This window comes from Vidua macroura, chromosome 18 (genome assembly GCF_024509145.1).
Source record: "Vidua macroura isolate BioBank_ID:100142 chromosome 18, ASM2450914v1, whole genome shotgun sequence".
NCBI lineage: Eukaryota > Metazoa > Chordata > Aves > Passeriformes > Viduidae > Vidua > Vidua macroura.
Window position 1 is genome coordinate 10,389,392 of NC_071588.1, and position 23,331 is coordinate 10,412,722.

At 50.7% G+C, this 23,331-nt stretch overlaps 1 protein-coding gene across 2 annotated transcripts in view; it reads left to right on the forward strand.

Annotated features, from left to right (window-relative positions):
- The window catches only part of SRRM4 (serine/arginine repetitive matrix 4), a 44,345-nt gene extending 21,823 nt beyond the window's left edge, over positions 1-22,522 (forward strand). The window contains exons 1-11 of one of the 2 annotated variants that reach the window (XM_053994204.1): positions 809-872; positions 943-1,014; positions 2,621-2,647; positions 3,113-3,163; positions 5,808-5,900; positions 6,880-7,039; positions 15,306-15,643; positions 17,225-17,434; positions 17,692-17,802; positions 18,862-19,002; positions 19,580-22,522. In XM_053994204.1, the coding sequence (XP_053850179.1) occupies positions 856-872; positions 943-1,014; positions 2,621-2,647; positions 3,113-3,163; positions 5,808-5,900; positions 6,880-7,039; positions 15,306-15,643; positions 17,225-17,434; positions 17,692-17,802; positions 18,862-19,002; positions 19,580-19,820 (1,461 nt within the window). In that variant the 5' untranslated portion in view covers positions 809-855 and the 3' untranslated portion in view covers positions 19,821-22,522. Of the gene's footprint in view, positions 1-808; positions 873-942; positions 1,015-2,620; positions 2,648-3,112; positions 3,164-5,807; positions 5,901-6,879; positions 7,040-15,305; positions 15,644-17,224; positions 17,435-17,691; positions 17,803-18,861; positions 19,003-19,579 lie in introns of those variants that run through there. The other variant, XM_053994203.1, reaches the window with a different exon arrangement.
- Positions 22,523-23,331: the final 809 nt, after the last annotated feature.

The following is a 23,331-nucleotide window of genomic DNA, read 5'->3' on the forward strand; positions in this document are numbered from 1 at the left end:
TTATGAGGGAGCCATGGCATGAGGGGACGGGCAGGACAGCCCTTGGCTGGGTGTGAGGGAAAAGGGTCATGAGGGAGCCATGGCAGTGTGAAGGGATGGGCAGGGCAGCCCTTGGCTGGGTGTGAGGGAAGAGCGTTATGAGGGAGCCATGGCGGTGTGAGGGGGCTGACAGGGCAGCCTTTGGCTGGGTCTGAGGGAAGAGCATTATGAGGGAGCCATGGCGGTGTGAGGGGGCTGACAGGGCAGCCTTTGGCTGGGTCTGAGGGAAGAGCATTATGAGGGAGCCATGGTGGTGTGAGGGGGCTGACAGGGCAGCCTTTGGCTGGGTCTGAGGGAAGAGCATTATGAGGGAGCCATGGCGGTGTGAGGGGGCTGACAGGGCAGCCTTTGGCTGGGTCTGAGGGAAGAGCATTATGAGGGAGCCATGGCGGTGTGAGGGGGCTGACAGGGCAGCCTTTGGCTGGGTCTGAGGGAAGAGCGTTATGAGGGAGCCATGGCGGTGTGAGGAGACGGGCAGGGCTGCCCTTGGCTGCGTGTGAGGGAAGAGCGTCATGAGGGACCTATGGCGGCATGAGGGGACAGGCAGGGCAGCCCTTGGTGTGAGGGAAAAGGGTTGGTGAAGGATGTGAGCGTGGCCATGACGGTGTGTGGGGCAGGAGGGGATGGCAGCTCTCAGCTGGGTGTGAGGGAAAAGGGTCTGTGTAAGATGGAGGTGTGAGGGCCTGGGAGTTCCACAGCCCAGGGAGGTGCCACCATCTTCTCACCCTCCCCTCAGGGCAGCAGAGCTGGGTTGAAGCTCATCCCTGGGCCCATCCTGCTCCTACCAGGAGCCCCCAGTCACTCTCTGCCCTGGAGATGCTGCTGGTGGTGGGGTGAGTGTTGGGGTGGCCAGCATGGCTGTGAGCAGCCCTGCGGTCCCTAATGCCCCTCTGCCCCCCTCAGGTCTCCCTCCTACAGCCCTTCACCTGTGAAGAAGAAGAAGAAGAAAAGCTCCAAGAAGCGAAAAAGAAACAGGTATTTTTTTCTTTGAAAATATAATTCCCCGCTGGCAATGGCTGTTGGGGGTTTGGAGAAGGGGTGGAAGACACTGCTGCCTTGGGCAGCTGTTGGTCCCAGTGGGCAGAGAGGTATGAGGATCTGTGAGCACTGGCCAGCCAAAGGGAGGCATAGCTGGAGTCCCTATGGACTAGGAGGGCATGGAATGGGGTGTCCACCCAGTGCAAACAGAGAAACATGAACTGTTGGGGTGTGGGGACACAGAGGTGGGCAAGTCACATCACTGTGAGGTCTGCGGAGCCTCAGCCTGCTGTCCTTACTATCCTATTCACATGTGTCCATCCTCTGGAATGCCAATGGGATCAGTGCTCAGGGCTTGTGCTGGTCCCTATCTCTTCGTCCCCAGCCTGCAGAGAGTGTCAGGACCAGAAAAAGGCTCAGACCAGCTCCACACACCCACATCCCACTCTCCTCTTCCAGCCCTAGTGACTGTTTCCACCTTCCCCTTCTGAAGTCCATTTTTAATTCAAAGAGCATGATTAAATTTTAAAACTGCAAATATTTCACTGTTTTCTCTCAGCTGTTAAACCAATATTTGATGAGAACAGTGGATTCCATCTCCCTAAGAAGGCTCATGTATTTATAATATATTGAACCAAAGAGAGAAGCTACCAAAAGTGGATAACAGCGTGAAAAGTTGAGCTTGAATCTCAAAAGAAGAACAAGGGAGAAGGAGAGACAAGGATATAGGGACTCCTTTAAAACACTTTCTTCCCAAGGAGGAGTTCTTATGCTGTTTTGTGGGTGCCATCTCCTGATGGAAGTCCTGGGTCAGAGACTCTGGCTTTGAATCTTTGGTAGCCATTTATGCCCCTGCAAGCCAAGGATAAGCTGGAGCTGGTTTCATAAGACAGCATGATAAGAACCATTCAGGATTAGTGACCAGTGGAGGTTGTTTCCAGAGACCGGTAGCATTTCAGCTACAGACCCCAAGTGACTTTGAGAGAGGCAATCTCACAGCCCCTCCAAGCAGGACTTCAGGCCATGTCTTCTGCAGGATGTTGTGTTCCAAGCTGAGAGGAGAGACAGTGGGGTGTGCAGTGCACTGGGGCCAGGCCTTGCTGCAGGGACATGTCCTCCATGCCACCAGCGATGAGAGAGGTGTCTCCTATGTCATCCCAGAGGTGCTCCAGGAGGCAAGAGTGCTGGTTTGGCTGTGAGACTGCTCTGGAGTTACACAGAGAGGATATTTCCCTTGACTGCTATTTGGACTTTCATACAGAAAACCGGGGAATGGACCCACCTCTACATGCAGTGCAAAACTGGAGGCAGTAGCAGAGAAAAAGGACCCACCAGAGATGGGGGATGTATCTGATCTCTCAAGACTTGCTATCCTGAGGACCATGTTCTCAGTTACTTGTAGGGTGTGCTGGTCCCTTCTGCCACACCAGCATTTCTCAGCTGCTCCCTCACCAGCTGGCTAAAGGAGAGGAGGGACCATTCTGCCCAGGTGCTGCATGAGGTCTTCTCTCAGTGCTCAGTCTGAGCCTAAATGTATTGTCTTGGACTCAAATTTCCAATTTTGTGAGACCCTGTATTCAATGTACATATTTGTGTCTTGCAGGTTATCGTCAAAGAAGAGAAGGCACAGGTAAGAATTGAGCAAGTATGGGTGGTCCATTAGAAACAAGAGTTTAATGGTCTCTTCAAGGTTAATGTTCACTGAATGGGGGCAGAAGACATTTTTTTTCTGTGTTTCTTTGTGGAATCCCCTTGGGTCCCCCCATTCCATGTGGGTCTGGGGTCAGTGACTCCCCAGGTGTGGACTGGAAGAGCTCTTCTGATTCCAGTATGTGTGTATACATGATCAAGAAGTACTCATTTTCTCTATGGAAAAAGGCAAAGTCACCAAGTTGGCTGATCCCTTTGAGGGTTTTGGCCAAGCCCATGAAGCAGATTTGTCAGCAGGCACTGACCCCCTGTGCTGTGACAATCATGAATCCCTTTCATTTTTTACTGCATGCTCTTGGGCAACTGAGCTGTAACGTTGATGTGTGATTGTGCAGCTTTTTATCGGAACAGAAATCTCCGAATTAATTAGCCATTTCTTATTTAGTTCTTCAAGCCCCAAAAGTAAGAGAAAGGAAGAAAGAAAACACAAAAAACAGTAAGTAGTGGTTCATGGTGTTCTCTGCCCTGCCTGCACAGTGTGGGGCTAGGAAGTGCTTGATGTGGTGGGGCCCCTGGAGCTAACAACTGCGGCACAGCTCTAAGCATTTCTCAGATTTATTTTGAAGCTAAAACCGGCAATTCTGGTTTTGCTGGAATGGAAAAAGGGTTTGTAGAGGCTGGAGATCTTTCCTCTGCCTTTCTTATATGACACCTCTTTCTGTACTTTGTGTATCTTGCACGGATGTGCAGAGTCTTGTCCACCAGTCCAGAGGAAAAGGCTTCAGCTTTTCTGGTGGGGGCAGCTGAACGCTGACCTGCCAAAAGGCAGGCTGGCACACCCTTACTGGGAAGGGCCTCAGCAGCTCCTGGTTTGCTGCTCTAGGAGGTTGCATTAGGACCTACCCATGAGGTACAATACAGCCAAGGATCTGAATGGGGTCAAGGGGAAGAGAAGGGATTGTTTGGAGGGGACAGAGTTTGCAAAAATCTGCTGTTGAGGTTCTGCTGGAGTGTTAGCAGAGCACAATCCTTGTCCTGTGGGGCACTTAATCGAGGGGTATGGTATAACATGGGGTTCCTCAGGACAGGAAGGAAGGACTGTTCCTCAGGACTGGAAGGACTGTAAGCTGCCTCTGTTTTTCCCTTCGTTCTCTGTCTTCTGGGAACTGCAGCTCATGGCTTCTGACCTGCTTTCAGAGCAAGGTAACAGTCCTGGGGCTGAACCTTGGGCGCTGACCCCCCAGTCAGTTTTGCTGGGCCTTGGGATACTCTCCATTGCATGCAGAAAGCCAGTCTCCTTTTCACGAAGATTTCTGCATGTTAAGTGGCACAGTTTCAGCTCAGTTTCCCCTCAAAGTGGGCTGCCCTGCACCTAGAAACCTTGGTGGTAAAAGAGAGGCTTCCTAGGTTATCTGTAAAAGGAGGGATCTCCCCAGTCTAACACAGCAGTACCCTAACAGTGCAGTTAAAGCTAAGATCCATGTCCTGCTGGGGTGCCCTGACCTCAGGGAACTAGAGCTGCTGGAATTGCTCTTTGGGGATAAACCAGCCAAGGCGTTTTAGCCTCATCTTTCTGATGGCAAATCAGAGCTCAGCCACTCCCAGTTTCTGCAAATCTTTTGCTCCCAGGCATGGATCAGATGGATCCCAAGAGGATTTTTGTATAATCACACTGCTTTGACTTATCTTTGCATCAAGCGACTGGTTATCTAAATCACACAGGACCAGTTTTCCCTTCTGCAGGAAGGGAAGACAAATTGGAAGGACTGGTGCAGGGGGTGAAAGGCAAACATGGGGATTTTCACACAAATCCATGATATGAGTGAAACATACCAGTGTTGCTGATTTCAGCTGTATGGAAATAAGAAAGGAGGATCCCAAAATGCGAAGTTTAAGAAAAATAGAATCATTGGGTGTGAAAAGCATCAAAGAAAACAGCCAAGCAGAGTTGAAGGAATTGCCCTGGAGGTTGCCCTTTTGTCTTAAAGGAGATGCTGTTCTCAAGCAATTATTTGCTGAGTTTTTATACCAGCAAGTTGCTAAATGCTGTCCAAGCAAGTTGTATTTGTGCTGTCAGAGCCTGTGTTGTGTGGCCATGAAGTCAGGCTGTTCCCACCAGCTCACCCACAGTTAGCTTTGCCTGCTGGCACAGCCATGCCAGCCTGAGCAGATGGAAACACTTCCAGATCTAAATTAACTGCTGTAGTGAACAAAGATGGGAGGGACAGGGCACAGAAGCTGGCAGCTAGCCTGTCACCCATGTCACCCTGCTCTCTGCACGCAGGACTTCAGCTGTTGGCATGGACAACTATAGCCCTTGGGTAACAGGGCCAGGTAATCCATGAGAAACAGCCTGGTGGTGCAAAGGAACTGCAGCAGGGCACTGGTTCTCTGTCCCCTACCCACAGTTTGCTGAGGACTGTCCTCAGGCCCTGTCAGAAAAGGCAGCAGCAGTGACTGGGCACCTGTCAGAAGCCAGGGAAATGTTCCTGTCCCTCAAGCAGGAACTGTGCACAAGGCAGGCTGTGCTTGGGCGAGCTGTACTTTGTGCAGCAACCACGAGAGCTGCCCACAGGACTGGCTAAATGCTCCCACCTGGAGAGGGTGGGGAAGGCTGGCTGCTACTGAGTGTACTCTATTACTTGGAGCTTGTCCTTCTGTACCTGCTTTTTAACAAGGACTAGGGACAGGGCTGGAGGTTTGTGATGGGTTGCACACAGAGATGGTGCTTCCCCCAAGGCTCAGCAACAGGAAGGTCTTGGGCAGTTGCCTGGCTATTACAGGGTAGGCTGCAGGATGAGAGGCAAGCACATGGCTCTTTAAAGACTTGAAAGGATTGGTACTGGCTGCTGCACTCCCACATGCTTGTCCACAAATCTTCCCCCAGCATGCTACAGAGCCAACCTAATAGCTTGTGTGTAAAATGCAAGCAGGGATCTCAGGAAGATGTCACTTCAGCGATGAAGGGACGGAGAATTTCTCATGCTTTGAGATGTGCCATGTTTCATACACCAATCTCTTTGGTTTAAAAGGCATACCTCCCTTCTGATTTGAACACTATCGACCTCAGCCTTCAGCTGCTGGCTCTTGCATCCCCCCACTTGCTAACCTAATGCTGGTTTTCTCTATGCTTCTTAAAGCTCTCGTGGGCGCACCCGGAAATCCCATCGGCATCGCCGCTGCCACTCTCGCTCAGAGAGCTCCGACTCCCACTCCCCCAGCTGCCGGAGCAGGTAACGGCGCTGCTCCCAAGCTCAGTGTCCTCAGCACTGCCTGCTGGGCTCACGGATGTGGCTGCCACAGCCTGTGTGACCTGCAGGCTCTCTGTGCACTTCCCACTCTGGTAGCAGCAGTGTCACACACTGGGGGCTGAGCTGTTTGTGGTCCCAGCCATGGAAGGGTTTTGCCTCAAGAAGCAGTGGCTGCAGCTTTTTGATCTGACAGTCACTTCTAATCCCTGTGGCTGACGATCAGCCCATGACAGCTGATTCCAGTCTAGTGTCCCTTCCCCAGCCCAAGGGCTCTGTTCTGCTGATGTCCCAGGAAACCCTTAAACATGGTCTTAGCAATGGAAATATATTTGCCCGTGGCAATATATAGTCATTGTCTCTGACCTGATTAAAATCTCTCCTCTGGATGACAGATGCGTCCTGGGGCCGGCTAAGTGGATGCTGGTGCTAGACCCAGCATTGCTGCAACAGCAAGTGATTTATACACATAATAATTTCATTTTTCATGTTCTCTGAAAGCACTTGAACAGCCCACCCCCACTCTCCTACTTCACTCCTCCTAAGTACTGGGAATTTTCTTATGAAAAGCTGAGGATCAGTGGGGGGAGGAATGCAATCAGTAATTGGAGGGGCACTCATGCAAGAGCAGAGCGTGTTTTCTCTTGGAGGTGTGTCACCATAGGAATATTCTATGGTGCAGGAAGGTCATGGCTTGCCTTGAGCCACCATAAAATCATGCATTGGAGCTGAAATTTGAGGTTAAGGTCCAAAGCCTGGATGCAAAGTTATTATTTTTCTTTTAAAGTAGAAAAGCAAAACATCCCTTTTCTCTCCCTCATGACTCCACAGAGCAGTCATGTGGAAGGACATTCTCCCATACGCAGAGTCCTAGCACAGACCTGCCAAGGGTTGGTGTGGAGCTGGGAATGGGCACTACTGCAATCCTGAGGAATAACATTTTGGCTGTTCCTGTCTCCTGGAGGCACAGAGCCAGGTCTCGAGAGGAAGGGCGTAAAACACGGCGACGACGCTCCTGCCATTCAAAGATCACGGCAAAGAGAAGCTCCTCTGCAGAGGTTCAGGCCAGCCAAAAAGCCAGCCAAACCCTCCCACTCTACAGCTTCCTGTCTTCTAAGGAAGTAGTAAGTATTACACACTGTCCTTCTTTGCTTGAACTAGCCAGAGGAATCTGGGCAAGAACTCTGATATGAAATTTTTATAACTCAATTATAGTGATGTTAGACAAACTTGGTTAAACTGTATTATTAATTCATGGAGCTGTTTTCCACTGTATGTAAAGTCATTCCTTCCTTCAGCACTTTCACACCAAGGGTGGGGCTGGAGAGGGGGGAAACTTGCAAAGTCTTTAGCCTATGAATAATAAATTGAGGACATTTAACAAAAAAAAAAAAAAAGTGGCCTCCAGAAATGATATTTTAAAGGGAAGAGTTTCTTATGCAGTCTTTGCTCAGCTGGATGTGAACTTATTTCACTGGTCTCTACATCCAAAAGTTTAGTCCTTCAGGCTGGAAAAGGGTATCAAACATATACAGAAGGAACATTTACATTTAATGAGCTGATGATTATTGGCATGGGATGTTTTCTGACTATCAGGATCCTTCTAGGATCACTGTTCCTCTGGACTGACAAGCCCAGGGGCCAAATTTGGAAGTTATGAGCAGCCCTCATTGATGCTAATGGGAACTGCATGTGCATCTGAGGGTAAAATCAGGCTCGGTGCCTTGGGATGTTTTTCCATATACACAGAAAGAGATGATATAATACATGAATTGAGAGAGCAAGAGATGGAGAGAAATATTAAATAGAGATTGATATCAATCTTCCTTTTCTGTGGCATGCTTCCCCTTTGTTCCTGGCAGCAGTAAAGCAGAGCTGTGATGCCCTGACTGTGGTGTTGGTATCAGGCACTCTGGAGAGAGAAATTGTTACATGGGACTGGAGGTAGTGCAGGATCTGATAGTCACACATGTGGATGTGTAATGCTAGAGGTGTTTTGACTACAGAGTCCTCCAAGCCCCAAAGTTGTTTTCTCCTTTAGGCCCAGTCATCAGTTGGAAATAGCTCAGCCACACGCAGGAGCTACATCAGATAGGAGAGAGATGGTGCCAGCAAGAGGAGAGACTCTACCCACTCACCCACACAGACAGCGTGCCGATCAAAATACCCAGGGATTGTACGTGGGTACAGACAGGCACAAGCTGTCTCTCAACATTATAGATATGCATATTTGCTCTCGTTATAGAGCGTGTGGGGCCATGTGAGTCACTGCTTGTAAAGCCTTATAAGGCAGCGTGGAGAGCAGAACCTCACACCACACGCTGATGTGTGCACGCACATGCAGAGGAAGAAAAACAAGGTATGAAGCTCATTGTCATGAACTGGGGGTGTTGCTGAGTTCAGAGCTCCTCCCCCCCAAAAAAACCAGCCAGCCAAAGACTGCATCATGTCACCAGGGTGTTGTTTAGTTCAAGCAGCGTATTTTTCATAAATGCTTTTGAGCCCAAGCCTAGTTTTTAATTAGTGCTAGGTTTCCTCTCTCGGAAGCCAGGCTTCCTAAGTCCTGTGAGGCCAATTGCCAGCTGTTCTGTTTCCTGAGAAAGAGTAAACTCTAATTTAAATTTTTAAAAGCTTTAAAATGAGCTAAACTCAAGCATCCTGCACTCGTTTTTCCATTTGCTTCACTCAAGGTAAATGAGTGAAGCAAATGGAAAAGCTGCAGGGAAGGAAAGACAAGAGCTTGATAGTTCCAGATGCAGGGGGTGGATGCAAAGTAAAAGTCATCAGGATACTCCTGTGTTCTTTCTAGTAAGGGTTAATAACTTAGGCAAATATTTTAATGACTAAAAGGCATAATGACTCATGAAAGCCACTACTGTCCTCCTGTCCCCAAAAGAAGTACATTCTCTTGGGACACCATTCAAGAGCACATTTAAGCACTTGTTCAAATTGAAGCCCCTGGTTAAGAGCTGCCCCTGAAATTTTGCTGAATAAGGTCATTAAATATCATGTACTCAAAACTGGCAAGGGAAAAATGGAATGAGAACCTTTAGTCTCATTTATTAATGACTATACACAACCCTTTGAAGCCTTTTCTTTTCATGAGTTAAATGGTTGCTCTATTAATAAGCTTCATTCTGTCAGACTTTGAGAGGAGCCTGAAATGAAAATGTGCTCTTTCAGAATATGTTGATCACATATTAAAAAAAAAAACCAAAACGCTGGAGAATAGAAGATTTTGTGGAAAAAAATCAGAATTAGGATTCAAAAATTTCAGTCCTCTGTGAGAGTTGGTATGTTACATTCCCTATTCTTCCATCTAGCGTGGGCTTCCAGACCAAACCATCCTTACCTGAGGAGAAGCACTGTCATATCTCCAAAGGAAAGGGACTGTCCAAGGAGGATCAGGGAAAAATACCCAGAGATACAGGGAAATATGAGATCATGCTATAGCACGTCCAAAACAAGGGTTTTGCTTTTTAAGATGTTTTTTATTCTACACTGTTTTGCTTCTGAAAATTTGAAGTACTTTTTGGTAAATTCTGCTATCCTCCTCACCCTATTAGCTTTCATTCCTTTGTAGTGAAACAACCACAGTTTCTGACTAGATCTACCTGGAACTGCTGGGGGATAAAGCACAGAAAACAAAGCATCTACCTTGCTGCTTCCTTCCCTCTTTATGCAAAAGCTGATGCACCCACACATGCATGTACACATGCAGAAACACCTCAAAGTTCCCTGCTACTTCTCTTTATGGCAGCGAATTTCCAGGCTTCTCCCTCTCCTCTAATCCCGTGCAGCCGCAAGAGGCACCTGTGGAGAGCAGGATTGTGGGTCTGTGCCTCAGCAGGCACAGAGAAGCTGTGGGTAATGTGCAGCATTTATTTCTGTACAGAATACCCCTGCCCAGCTGCAGGCACTTTATTCCACACCGACACAGATGGATGACTGTGCCACTGTGCTTTCCTTTAGCTGTGCAATATAAATACCTGCAGGGCACGGATCTAATTGCCTTTGTTGTTGCTGATGAAGATAACTGCACCGTGCATACACTTTCCTTGCCAGCTCCTTTGCTTTCACTGTAACTCATTTGTGATGCCACAAATTATCACAGGCTTGAGCCAGATTTCCAGTGAAGCTCAGTGGGGTACAGCTGGTCCAAATGATGCTGTTTGTCTTTGTGCTCGTGTCTGCAGGAAGGTAGAATGGGGAAATGCTGTGCAGGGACTCGGACAGAGTGTGTTGGAAGGCTGAGGAAACCTTATGGCAGACCTGCATATTGGCTTGCTGCTGCTGTTTTCTAGCCTGGGTTTTGGCTTACCTAGGAAAAACTATTCTTTTGAGTGCGAGGCAGCATGTTTTTGACAGCAGACAGGGCCCTTCAAGAGCAGAAAGGCAAAACCTATAAATATGGAAGTTGTACTCTTTTTTCTTTTCCTGTTTTCCCCTCCCAGCCCTGGTTACTGTGTGACAAATTCACAGCTCAGAAATGGGAGCAGTCCCTGGGGGGAAAGGATCGTTGCCTGTATCCATTGAAGGGCTGGGCTGTGCACCAGGTACCAAAAAGAGGTGGTGGAAGACAAACCCTTGCTCCAAAGCACTGCCAGCCTGGCTCAAGCTGAGGTGGGGATAAAATGCCAGCACCCCAGCAAGCTAAAAAGATCCTTGAAAAGAAACAAACCTTTGCTTGGCATTCTCTGGAGTTTACCCCAGCAATGCATTGGTGAGCCAGGCTGCTCAGCAGTGTCACCATCCAGCCCCAAATAACCCAAGCTCAGGGCTTGCAGGGACAGCTGTGTCACTGCCTCCCTGCTCTGGGACTCAGCTTAGCCCTTGTGGTACAGAAAGCCTCACCCTGAACTCCCCATTCTGCCAAAAAAAGGGGGATTTTCCCACTCAGTGCTCCTTGAGTCAGGGACTCATAACTGTGCAAAAAGGGGTTATACCGAATTCCTACAGAACTTCTGGTTTTTGTACTCAATCAGAAATTGGCTTTTCAGCTGGGGTAGGTTCTCAGCAGAGGTGAGGCCATTTCCCCCCAGCTCTGGCAGGTGGAGGAGCCCCAGGGCAGGCACAGAGCCCCATCCTCAGAAGCCCCAGCAGGTGCTGGCTCTGTGCCGGCGGCTCTGGCAGATGTCGGCCAGGGCTCACCGGGGTCACCGACACAAGTGTTTTACTCCGTTCATTAGCACAGTGCCTAGAAAAAGAGAGAAAAGCAGACGTTATGGCTCTCTGAAAGAGAAATTAACTCTCCTTTGAAGTGAGTTGCAAAACAAGAGGAAAAAAAGACCCACGGAAGGAATCCTGCAGCTCTGAGTGAGGCTGTGCCACACTGCTGTCCCCACATGGCTGAGACAACTTTGAGCATTGTCATCTCTTGCCCCGGGGCTGTTTATGGCACAGTAAATGGAGCTGTTCAGTTTAATTGGAAGATGAGCAGTGACTGTATTTTTGTAACCTATTAGACTGTGCTGCCTCTTGGTCTGGGATTGCACTTGGAATTACAGTCTGGAATATGAGTGCTTCATTTCTGCTCCCCCCTCATCTTGATTAAATAATGATTTGAAACAAAAAATCCAATAAATACATATCCTGGGTTCCCTTGAGGGCAGGAGTATGTTCCCTGCTGAAAGCTGGATGAAACAAAGTTCACTGAGATTATTTGATTACTTATTAGGGGTTGTGTGTGTGGGGGGGAAATCCAAATGTTCACATAGAGAGAATTAGATTTGTGAAAGAGCAGGTTCTTTTAAGCCACCCTAAAAAAGTAAAAAGCCATTAGAATTCAGAATCACACAGAATGGTATGATTCAATTGAGCTCCGTGAGGTGTTTTTAGATGTGGTACTCTGTTTCCATCCTGGGTGGCTGGCATGGCTTTCAGAAACAGTAAACGGGACCACGACCAAAGCCAAGATCATCCAGTGGGGAATATGAGGAATTGGTCTGAGCAGTCAGGCAAGCTGAGCAGCCTGGGACTTGTCCTGGCTCTTGCTGCAGGGCAGAACCTCCCCCAGAGCCTGCAGGAAGCCCCTGGTTACAGGTGCCCCAGAGTGGTGGGGCTGAGAAGCTGCTGTGTCCCCCCTGGCACCTCCCTTGCCCCATGCAGACCCTCCAGCCCTTACCCTGTCAGCTCCATATTTCACTGATATCCACACTGCCTCTTCCCAGAGCGTTGCTGCCACAGATGTTGAACTACAGAGGAGCTTGTTGATCCTCCCGGTCATTTGACAGATTTTGTGATGTGCTGACAACAGTTGCTGCTTTGAAGGTAGATGTCAGCCAAGGCAGAGCAGAAGCAAGGATGCCAGGTTCTGGAGTCAGTCTGAAAAGCTAGTTTAGAAATGCCAAGAAACTGCTGTATTTCTTGGCAGCAGTTTAAACTGGGAGGGAACAGAAGGGGAGGTATTTCTGTGTCTGATGCTGGGGTCAGTGTCCCTTGGAGCAGCCCTGTGCCCACTCCAGGCTCATCCTACCCCTGCAGCCAGGAAGTACCTCACATGCTGGTTTTATGCCTGTAAGTGAAAGGTGGTGAAAAGCTAGTTGTCTCTGAGTTAGGATTCAGTTTAAATGCAAACCAAAAGCCATCTTTTAAGAAAAACACCTGGTAACGTATTTGAAAATGAATCCTGTATCTTCTGGAATGTGGCTGGGGAGAGTGCAGTGGTCCATAGCACAGAGGTCAGATGTCTTGGGGCTCTGAATGTAGCATCAGGGTTTCAGAAAGAACTGGTGAAAAGCAGAGCTGGCTATTTGGCTCCCTTAGGCTCTCTGACATTCCAGTTTCTGCTGGAGTAAACAAGGACTAGTAGAGAATTGCTAGAGCTGAGAGGAAGCAAGGAGCAGTTCCAGATGCTAAAATGAGGACTTCCAATGTGTGTCTCCACTCATTCCTAGTTGGGAGCATTTGGGAGATGATTCTGCTCTGTCCAGGGCTTCTGCATTGAAGGTGCAAGTTGGCTAATGAAGAAGGATCACTTCATTTCCCATGTTTGCTGCTGGGGCTTCTGATTTCTCTGAGCTGGGACTGAGCGTCAATTAGAAGTTAGTGTGGGGTGGAGATGGGGAACTCTATTATGGATTTGCTGTGATGAGCCAATCCCTTATCCAGAAGCAGTAATGCTTCTCTCCCTGGCAACACAGAAAGTACTTGGAGATCCTCCAGCTCCAGGTGTTTTCAGAGCAGCAGAGTGTTGTGGGCAGCCCTCCTTCTGCAGGCTGTGCTGAGAGCTGCTGTGGGTGTTGGTAGCTCTGCTCTGGTTTCAGTCACTGCTGGTTCAGCACCTGTGTCCGAGTCAGCTGTCCCTGTCCCAGTTAGCACCTTGAACTGGGTCGGGAGCAGCTCTCCCTGGGGACACAGATTGAATGTCACAGGCAGGAGCCTGGATATGGAGGCACCATCTGATAGGATGAAGGAGATCCATGTGAAACATGACACAGGCTGAGTCTGCAGCCCCTCTGAGGATGAAAAAGTCATCCAGATCAGAGCTAAACTTTCAAAAGGGAATGGCCCTGTACCTGCTGTGTGACAGCTGATCCAGGTCTCCTCTGCTGCCTGAGATAGCACCAACATGGCAATGTGGTTTTTTGGCTCAGAAGGCCCCAGATTGGTGAGGGCATGGCCCAGGTCCTCAGTGTGGAGAGCATGGCATAGATGGGGGCATTGTGTGCCCCAGAGCGTGGCATGAGGGCATGTGCACATGTTTGAGGGAGCACAGCTTGCTGGGAACATGTTTGGAGGACTGTCCTGAGTGGGGGGAGCCAAACCTGTGTGTCCACACTCTAAGAACCCTGCACCAAATCTCATGGGTGGGTTTGAGGAGAGTGGAGGCTCCAAGTGAACGAGGAGAAGGCCACATGAGAGTGTAGACGTGTGCATTGGGCCCCAATTCTCACCCCATTGCAAGGGCAGATGTTAGCACTAACACAGCCTCCCTCCCAGTACTGCCACACTCCTGAGCTGGCTCAGGTAAATGCCAGTGCAGTTAAAGCTGAACTATAAAATACTGAAATTATGTAAATCCCCTTGGTGGTGCTCAGGGTCCCAGAGAACAGCCCTGCCCAGGTCAGTCTATGTGAGTTTGGGGTCCTTGCTTGCCTTGTTGTGTTCAGCAACCCAGCCAGGGTGTGGCTGGACCCCCCTTGCAGAGGCTGGCAGGAGCAGAGCTGCTGTCCCCTTCCCCAGAGCTCTCTGATACACAGTGGGGATACTCTTCCTCCTCCATTCTTTTGCTTCTTCCCTCACTCGAGTTCCCTTTGTCATTTCCATACAACTCAGGGGGATTCAGTACAAGCTGCAGCTTTCAGCACAAGCCATCAGCCTCCAGGAACGGGCTGGACAGGCTAATTTAAAGCAGAAGGAAACAAAAATGAATAAGGGAGACAAGTGAGCAGACAAAAAGCAGTCATTACATTTGCATAGAGGAGGCAGCAAACAGTTGGCAGTGTGGATTGAAGAGAGGGTTTATGTTTTTTTCATGTAATTTGAGACTCTAATGATGGACTTATGTTGCCCGCTCTTCCTTTTTTCTTACACCTTACCTACTAAAGGAGGAGTTCTTGATGGGTAAGTGGATGCTATCCGCAAGACACCAGGGAATTTATTAGAGGTCACTTGAGCGCATTAGCTATATCTTCTTCAGGGGGTAAAAAGCACACAAAGAAGTATATGTATACCTTTTATTTCCAAAGGGATTTTTCTTTTTTCCCCTCACCCTCTTTTTTCTTTTTCTTTTGTCTTTTTTTTTTTAATTTCAAAGTGATAGGCTTGTTCATTTGCCAGTTTTTGCTTTGTACAGAAGCCCTTAATTTGTTTTGATTTGGTTTTTTGTTGCTTATTTTAGTGACATTGGTTCAGCCACTTTATTAAGGAAGCTTAAAAAAATTCACTCATCTAAGTTTTTGTTTCATTTTTGTTTTCTTTGCAAGGATTATGTAGGTTTTTTAATATGTATATACCCCCTTTATTTTCCTCCCCTCTTTAAGGTTAAATAAGGGCTTTGTCCTCTGTTACATTTTTTAATTTAGTTAGTTATTTTAATTCTTTGGTTGCCCACTTACTTTGTTGAACTCTTTTGTTTAACATGAACCGCATGCTGATACTCTTTGCATGATCTCTAAATCTTCCCATTATTATAGCAGGGGGAAAGTAAGTTTCTTCTTACTGTGGATTTCTTTTAGGGATATGTGCTTTTGTTTTCTTCTCCTTTCTTCTTTTTTTCTCTCTTTCTTACTTTGTTTCTTTTCTTTCCTTTCCTTTTGTTTCAGTGCATCATGATGGTAAAATTTCTGGGTTTATTTGAAAAAAAAAAAAAAAAAAAAAGCAAAATAAAACCAAAAAACCCCCCCAAAAAACCATTCAAACAATGCCAAATGGCTTTTTTGCTTTCAGATCTCTCAGTCAGGGTCTTCTGCTGACCTCTTTACCAAAACAGACAGCCCGCCTGGCAACCTAGCCAGCCAGAATGGAGAGTATCATGAATATGACTCAGGAAACGATACTTCCTCCCCTCCCTCCACTCAAACGAGCTCATCCAGGTCAAAGGACAGCCAGGAGAAAAGAAGTCTAGTCCATGATGGCTTTGGCCATGCCTTCTCGTCCGGGAAGCCCAAACTGGCCAACAGCGATAACAGCTCTGATTCAGGAAATTCCTTCACCAGTTGCTTTTCCCAGACCAAGGGAACAGCTTTGGAAAATCTGTCTCCAGATGCCCAGGGACAAGACCGAAGGTCAGTGATTACCAGTAGCTGCTGCAGGCAGCCCAATACCTGCTACGTTGTTGCTCTGTGTCTCCTGCCCGCTCGCCAGTTGCTGTGGTGAGCTGGCAGGGAGCTTTCTGTGCTCTGGAGGCAGGCAGGTACCAACCAGACCCACGGTCTTGCCAGTCTGGAGTCCAGAACCCAGCAAGGACCAGTATTGTAGCCTGAGGAGGAAGATAAAACCCAGCCATCGCATCCCTGGACATTGCTTGTGTCAGTGCTTTGGCATTGCTGTGGCTCATGCAGGGTTTGGGCCTGAGTCAGGCCATGGTCACAGCACATCCCTGCTCACCTGGGCATGGCCATGTCAAAAAATAGCCTCTGGCCCTTCTGGGCACAATCTGAAAGGAGCATCTGGGGGTTGCCATGCTAATTCTCCCTCTCTGCCTACTGTGGGGAAGGGAAGTGGGGCTTGTTTCCACTAATATCATTATGGGCTGTTCTTTCACCTGTCCAATGAGCCAAATCCAGCGTGCCCCTTCCCAGCTCATCCAGCACAGCTCCAGGGTGACAAGATAGCATCTCCTGCCAGTGGGGAGCATAGGGAGGGGCAAGGACTTGGCTGGCTGCAGGATAACACAGCAGCAGCTCTGCACTGGCACCATGGGGCATCCAACCACTACCCAGTGCCACAGGTCATCTTCAGGAGAGAGGAGTAGCTGCCAGCCTCCATCACTGCCTCCCATTCCTGGTTTTTTGCCAGGGGATGTTGGGAATGAGGGCACTGAAGCATGGTGGCTGGTACCCAGGGCTGTGCTCAGGCAGTGGTTGTAGGGAACTCTTCCAGCTCAGGCCCTTGGGTCCTAAAGGCTGAAAGTCAGAGCCAGGACGTGATTTGGAGCACTGAATGTGACAGGAGGGAGCCAGCATAATGGGTTTTAGTAAGAACAAGGCTCATTTTTCAGTCAGAGGGTAAAATTTTAGGTCTGTCTGTACTTTTCACATGGTGACTCCAGTGGGGTAACTCTGCCTTCACATGGGTGGAGCTGGGATTGCAGCTAGCCCTGGCTGCTGGGAGGCTGCTTGGCTGCTGGGCTCTGACCCCAGTTCATTCCCAGGGCACTTCTGGAAGAGGAGGAATTCACGCAGTGCTGTCCAAAGGCAACAGGACATGCCTGCTCAGTGCCCACTCATGCTGCTCCACAGCCAGGCTGGAGCACAGCCCTTGCCCTGCCACGCTCTGCCTTTCCCCTGCTCCAGCACTTTTTACTTCACTCCCTGCCCAGGACCAGCACTGCTCACTGGCCTGACCACACTCTGCCAGCCAGACACCTCTGGTGTGTTTGGTATGGGGCAGATGAGCTGCTGCTTATGCCACCCGAGAGCTCTTCCACACCTCTTCTCCCCGGCAGAGCCCAGAGGGTGAGCTCTTGGACTCTGACCCACACAAATGGGCAACAGCAGCCTGGGGAGCTGAGAGGTCTTTTTTACCTCCAGTTAAGGAATGGAAGGATGGGAATATTTATTTGCTGGAGCATGGTGCTCCCCTCAGCCAGGGACCAGTCCTGGTTCAGCCATAGCTTCAAAAAGTGTCCAAATATATGTTCACAGAGCATGCCTACCCTCATGTCTCGGTTCCTCAGAGGAGAAGAAGCGAATCTTCCTCCCCTCGCCAGCCCCCAGCTCCCCGCCCAGGCCTGGCTCCCGCAGCTCCTGCAGCAGCACGGGCCGATCCTCCCCCGGCTCCAGCCGCTCCCGCTCCTCGCACCACAAGGCCTCGCCCAGGTACTCCCGAAGCAGGTCCTGCTCCTCGGGAAAGAGGTAAGGCCAGCTGGAGCGGCTGTCTCTGTGACCCAGGACAGTGTCTAGTTCTTGCCAGCCGGCAGGCTCCTTGCAGGGGGAGGTGTAAGAGTTTGGGGGTGCCTATGGATCCACAAGGCTTGGGGTGAATGGTCACGCAGAGCTGGGCTGAGACCCTGGAGAATGGGACATCTCTTCCCCCTCATGATTTGGAGTAGTCTGGTACAGCCTCACCCTCCAGCATCTTTAACTCCTTTATGTTTCTCTCCTATCTCCAGGTCTTCCTCACGTTCCCCCAGCTATTCCTCCAAATCCTGCAAAAAAAGTCCTGGGAGTAGAAGTTCAAGGCCTCGCCGGAGCCCCAGTTACTCCCGCTACAGCCGTAGCAGGTACAGCTGTCTACTTATGTGGTATCTGCTGTCCACTCATGTGGTACCTGCTGCCTCACACTTTCCCCTGCCTCTATCACTGTCATGCTGCTGTGAGTGGTGGGCAGAGCCCAAGGCTCCAGCTGGGTCTGCCCACACAGCCAGCAGCAGAGCTGCAGCCCCTGTCAGAGAGGGATCTGGTTGCAGCAGGGAAAGACACTCTACTTTTTAGAGTCACAGCTCTGACAAAGAGTTGTCAGGCCTGGGGAAGTGGCCCTGCTGTGAGAGCAGATGCCAAGTACCCTCAGGCTGGCACTCATAGCCTTGCAGAGAGAAACGCAGTCCAGGCACCTCTACTCCCTCCATACACCATAGGAAACAGTCTCACAGTTCAACCCTAGTGCTGCTTTTGGCAGGTTTTCCAGGTAGCACCTCTGCTGCTGTGAACATTTTGCAACCTCAAAATTGTACATTGCCAGGGTCGATTCTTGCAGGCTTTGACAATCCCTGTGCTGGTGGGGAGAACACTTCCTGCATGCAGGGATCAGGCAGGCCCTTGACCTGCAGCTTGTTGCTTTGCAGATGGTACTGAGCAGGGTGTATGAAGTCAGCCACGCTGCACAGAAGGGCCTGTGCTGACGTGTATGGGAATTTAACAAAAGAGAAAACCATAGCAACACCGGCACTCCTTCTGGCGAGGCTTGCGGAGCCCTGCAGGGCTACCAGGCCCTCAGCTCACGTGGGGCCTGGTGGCAGGGCTGTTCCTGCCAGCTCCAGCAGCACGGCCAGCAAGAGCTAAATACAGACTGCACCCACAGATACAGGTCCCTGGAAGCCATCTTAGCTTGGCAGTGCAAAGCCAGTGGAAGACCCTGCTGGAACCTCTGGACGCAATTAGCGGTGTCCAGTCTTTGTCCAGCTGTGTGAGCTCTCAGGGGTGATGCCACCAGAGTGCTTAGAGTTGTCCCTTTTGGAGCTGAGCGTCCTCTGCTCACCTGTGCCTTCGTAGGTCGTTGTCTGTCCTTCCCTGACCCAGCCCCAAGCCCCTGCAGTGACAGTCCCCCTGCTGTGCCTCCGCAGGGACCGCGAGCGGGAGCACAAGTACAGCTCCAGCGAGAAGGAGTCGCACCGGGAGCGGCAGCGGCGGCGCCGCTCCTATTCCCCCCTGAGGAAACGCCGGAGAGACTCTCCCAGCCACCTCGAAGCTCGGCGCATCACAAGGCAAGGGGATGCTGTCCCAGCCTTTGGAGACAGGCTCAGCTGGCACTTCCCGGGGGGATGAGGGCTGTCCTTGGGTCCCAGCCCTTGCCAGAGGAGGTTTCTCCGGGAGACCAGTTTCCCTGAGCCTGATCAGCAGGCCCTTCCACCCCTCCTCTAGAGCTTGGGGATTTCCATCTGGAGGCAGAGGGAGGATGGAGAGGGTCTCAATTTACAATAGCTGAAGGAAAAAAGATGAAGTCAGAGCAGGGACTCAGGTGCCAAGAGCATTCCCTCACAGGCTTTTTATTTCACCCTGCCCTGTGGTAGATGTCCCACAATGGAGAGTGTCAACTATTGACTCTACCCTTCATGCAGAGGGCTCTTTGGGACATCATCAAGTAGAGCCCAGCAGACTGAGTGGCTGGGATTTCCCCAGGGCTGTGGGGGTGGGTAGTTTAAATCCCAAGGCCCATCAGCTACGTTTGAAACAAACACAATCACATTTTTGGGAGTGTTGTGCAGAGTAAACAGTGTTTTTTGGAGATTTTGGCAGTAAGTGCTTGTGCTGCTGGTAACCCACATCTCTCTGTCCCCACAGTGCCCGCAAACGCCCCATCCCCTACTACCGTCCCAGCCCCTCCTCCTCCAGCAGCGCCGGCAGCTATTCCTCCTGGTACAGCAGCTTCAGCCGCTCCCCGAGCCGCAGCCGCAGCTATTCCAGCTACGGGACGAGCCGGAGCCGAAGCTGGAGCAGCAGCCGGAGCTCGGGCCCCAGGAGCAGCCGCAGCAGGAGCAGGAGCTATGACTCAGGAGCCAGCTCCGACAGCCTGCGTCGTTAGGGAGTGCCACTGCTGGCTGACACCGGGTGCCGGCGTCACCGCCACATTCCTGGCATTCTCTGCTTCCTTCCCACCTACCTGGCCATCGATAGCAATCATCCCCGATACTGACGTGGTGGCTTTGCCGGGTCCCCCTTCCCCGGTTCGGAGTAAGAGCCCTGGAGCGCCTGGTGCAGCCCCTCCGCCCCAGCGCGGAGTGGGTGGATCAGCCCCAGCTCCCCAGGCCAGGCTGGAAGAAGGGTCGGTGCTTTATAGAGGGTCTGTCACGACAGATCTGCTCCATCCTCCCCGATGCTCCCATCTCCCCTTTGCTACTGCTCTCCAAAGCACTACCAGCAGGTCCAAAGGAAAGAATTCTGCTCCTTGCTCTTCTGACAAACCAGGAACCAACAAATTAACTTCTGCTGCAGAGACAGACCCAACTGGGGAGGAGTTTGCTGGAAAGCTTCAGTGATGGGGGAATGGCTGTTCCCACCAAGGCAAATACCAGGTCCTTTGGGTCTCTCCTCCAGAGCTGCTGCCCACTCTGCAGAGAAAATATTTTTTTTTTTGCCAGTCAGCCAGTCCCTGCTATAAATAGAAGGCTAGAAATCCCTCCCGACGTACTTCCTGGGGAAAAAAAAGGCTGTTTGCTCTTTCTCCTGCCCTTTCCTACCAGGCAGCAGCACCTGTTGCAGGGTTGTTTTATCCCCCCAGCACTGAATTGTTTGCAAACCACCTGCTGAGGTCTGAAGCGGGCCTGGGGCTGGTGGGGTACAAGGCAGAGGGGAGGTGGTGCCGTGCTGTGCTCTGAGGGCCAGGCCACACATGGGAGACAAGGGCTGTGTGCTTCCCCTCTTGGAGGAAGCCTCAGACAGGCTGGGTTTAGGTTCTTCTCCAGGGAGCGTTGCCCTCGGAGTGCATTGCTGGTGGGAGCAGAGGTGCAGAGATAGCAGCTGTGGGGTGCAGTCAGAACAAGCAGGGTTAAAAGGGCATTGCAAGAGCCAGGGGACCCCAATTTCCCTTCCTCAAAACACGAAGCAATTTCAGGCAGGATTCCAGGCCATCGTTCCTCCTTGAGGCCCTCTGGCAGCCCTGGGGCAGGATCAGCAGCACAGTTGCAGGGCGAGTGCCAGGCTGCAGCAGGATGCACTGGTGCCCCAGTTTGTTACTGGGAAGCTGGAGCAGTGCAGGGGGACAGAAAGGGCCCCCCACTAATTGCCTGTTTTTCCAGGGAGCTACAGGCTGCCCGGGGCCCTGGGGTTTTGTCTCCCTGCCAGCCCAGCTGCCTGCGCAATTACTGTGTTTTGCCGGGTAACAAAGGCTTCTCCCAGCACAGGCTGAGCTGGTGCTGAGGAGTTTATTTCTCTTACAACACCTGGGTGCTTAGAGACGCTAATTTGGGCTTAAGACTTCCCTCCCTCCCTTTTTCCATCCCCTCCCCTTCCATCCTGTATGATTATTAACAAGTTTGGGCTTAATGAGTCAAGGAGGTGTGTGTTGTTTAAGTGTTACAGAAAAGGGCTGAGTGTAGCCACCATCTGCAGGAGGAGAGGGGGTAGAAAGGAATGCAACCCACCACCCACACCCCATCTACAGAATTACCTACAGGCCCCTGGCAGCTGGAAAAGGGACAAAGCAGCAACGGGAGGAAGGCTGAGTGCCACAAGCTGCTGTGGTGGAACTGGATGATCACCTCAGCAAGCCTATAAATCTGTTATCTGTTGGAAAGTACAGCAGCGCAGGCAGGGATTCCATCTGGGTGGTACAGGAGGAAGTTTTATGACAGGGACCTCTTTCCCAGGATCTTTGCTGGTGTGGACCCCCTTGTCCTGTGCCTTCAATGGCCAAAGCTCCCCTTTTTCCCAGACCTTCATCCCCCGCCTTGCTTGCTGCAGGCAATGTGAGGATGAGGGGGCTGAGGCAGAGAGCTGGGCACTGCTATGGTTGGTGGCTTAGTGGGGATGGGTCCATCTTCTGGAAAGACCCTTTCTAGGATACAGAGAGAAGCGCTCCTGGTAGGGCTGAGCAAATGCTCCAGGGCTGTGGTTGAGGGATCAAAGACAGGATGCCACTGCCTTCCCTCCTGCAGCGGCCCCTTGGCCACCTTCTGCAGTGAACTCCCTCTCAAAAGGGCTGAAAACCTCATGCTTCTTCCCCAAAGAGTCTCTCCCAATTTGATGCTAAAATTCCCCATCCTTCTGCTCCCTGGGAAGATCCAAAGGCAGTGATGGGAACCCAGACCTCCCCAGCCCTTCCAGTGTTTCAGGAGCAGCCTCCTGCCCCTTGGCACCCCGTAACGCACGCGCGGAGCTGCAGCAAGGAAGCAGCGAGCCCGAAGATCCAAAACTAGGAAAGGAAAGAAGAGGGGCTTTGTGCAACTGGTGTAAATACCAAACTCACACTGACTGGAGTCCTCGTGGCTGGGGACAGATGATGGAAGCACCACACCAGGGTTGGCAGCATCCACCCCCTGTGGGCCAGGAGATGACCCCAAGGGTTGTGTGAGGCTGACGGCAGCTCCTGCACTCGTCCAGCTGATCCCTACATCAAGGACTGCCTCTGCCTGTACAGTCCGTGGCAGCTAAGTGCTCCTGGTGTTTCCCAAGCAGACTTGCATTGGAGTAAACCTCTCTAAAATATTTATTTATTTATTTATTTATTTAATATTATTATTATTCTATTTTTAATTGTATGTCAGAATGGACCAGTATTTATTTATTCTATTTTTTTTTTTTTCCTAGCGTTAAGTTATTTTTTGATCTGTTTTGTTTGTTTGTTTGTTCAAATGTATCCATGCCGCCGGTCTCGTGTAAAGGTTTACAGCTCTGGCCCCTCTCTCAGTGAGGTGGCCGGAGGAGTGACAGTCACTCCTGCTGCCACCGTGTCCCCCTGCGGAGAGCACGGGACGGACGAAGGGACGCAGGGCAGAGCTGCACGTTTTCATGTTGGAATCTCGGGTTTCTCGTTAGATTTGTGCAGGAATGTGATGGGTGTGACCACAAAAACGGGTCTAGGACGTGTCGGAGGTGACGGCGAGGGTCTGCCGGCCGGCCGAGCGCGGGGTGCTGGCAGTGCCACCAGCGAAGTGTCGCCTGCGCGCGCGCCGGCCGGCTGCCAGCTGGCCCCGCGCTGTTTGCCTTGGCTCCGCCGCCAGCGCTCAACCCGAAACCCGGCTGCTCCGCGCAGCCACCGCCGCTTTCCCTGGGAGGATGCCGTCGCTAGGACTCCCCTGCCGTGTTTATCCCTGCGCGCTGACCCACCCATGGGAAAACAAAAGAGATGAGACTGTGAGAAAGAGATCCCTGCGGAAGGTCCTTGCAAAATCCAGCCTCTGGTGACGGATCTGATCAAGGCTGTGTGTGTGTGTATGTGCACATGTTCATATACATGTGAATTTCCCTCGGTGTTATTTATTTTTTAACTTATTTAATATTTTTAGTACAAGCTTTAGTACGCCCTTCCTGTTAGTGGACAGATGGGGTTTCTGTGGGTTTGTGTGAAGCTGTGAGTTTTTCTGTCTCTGTGCCTT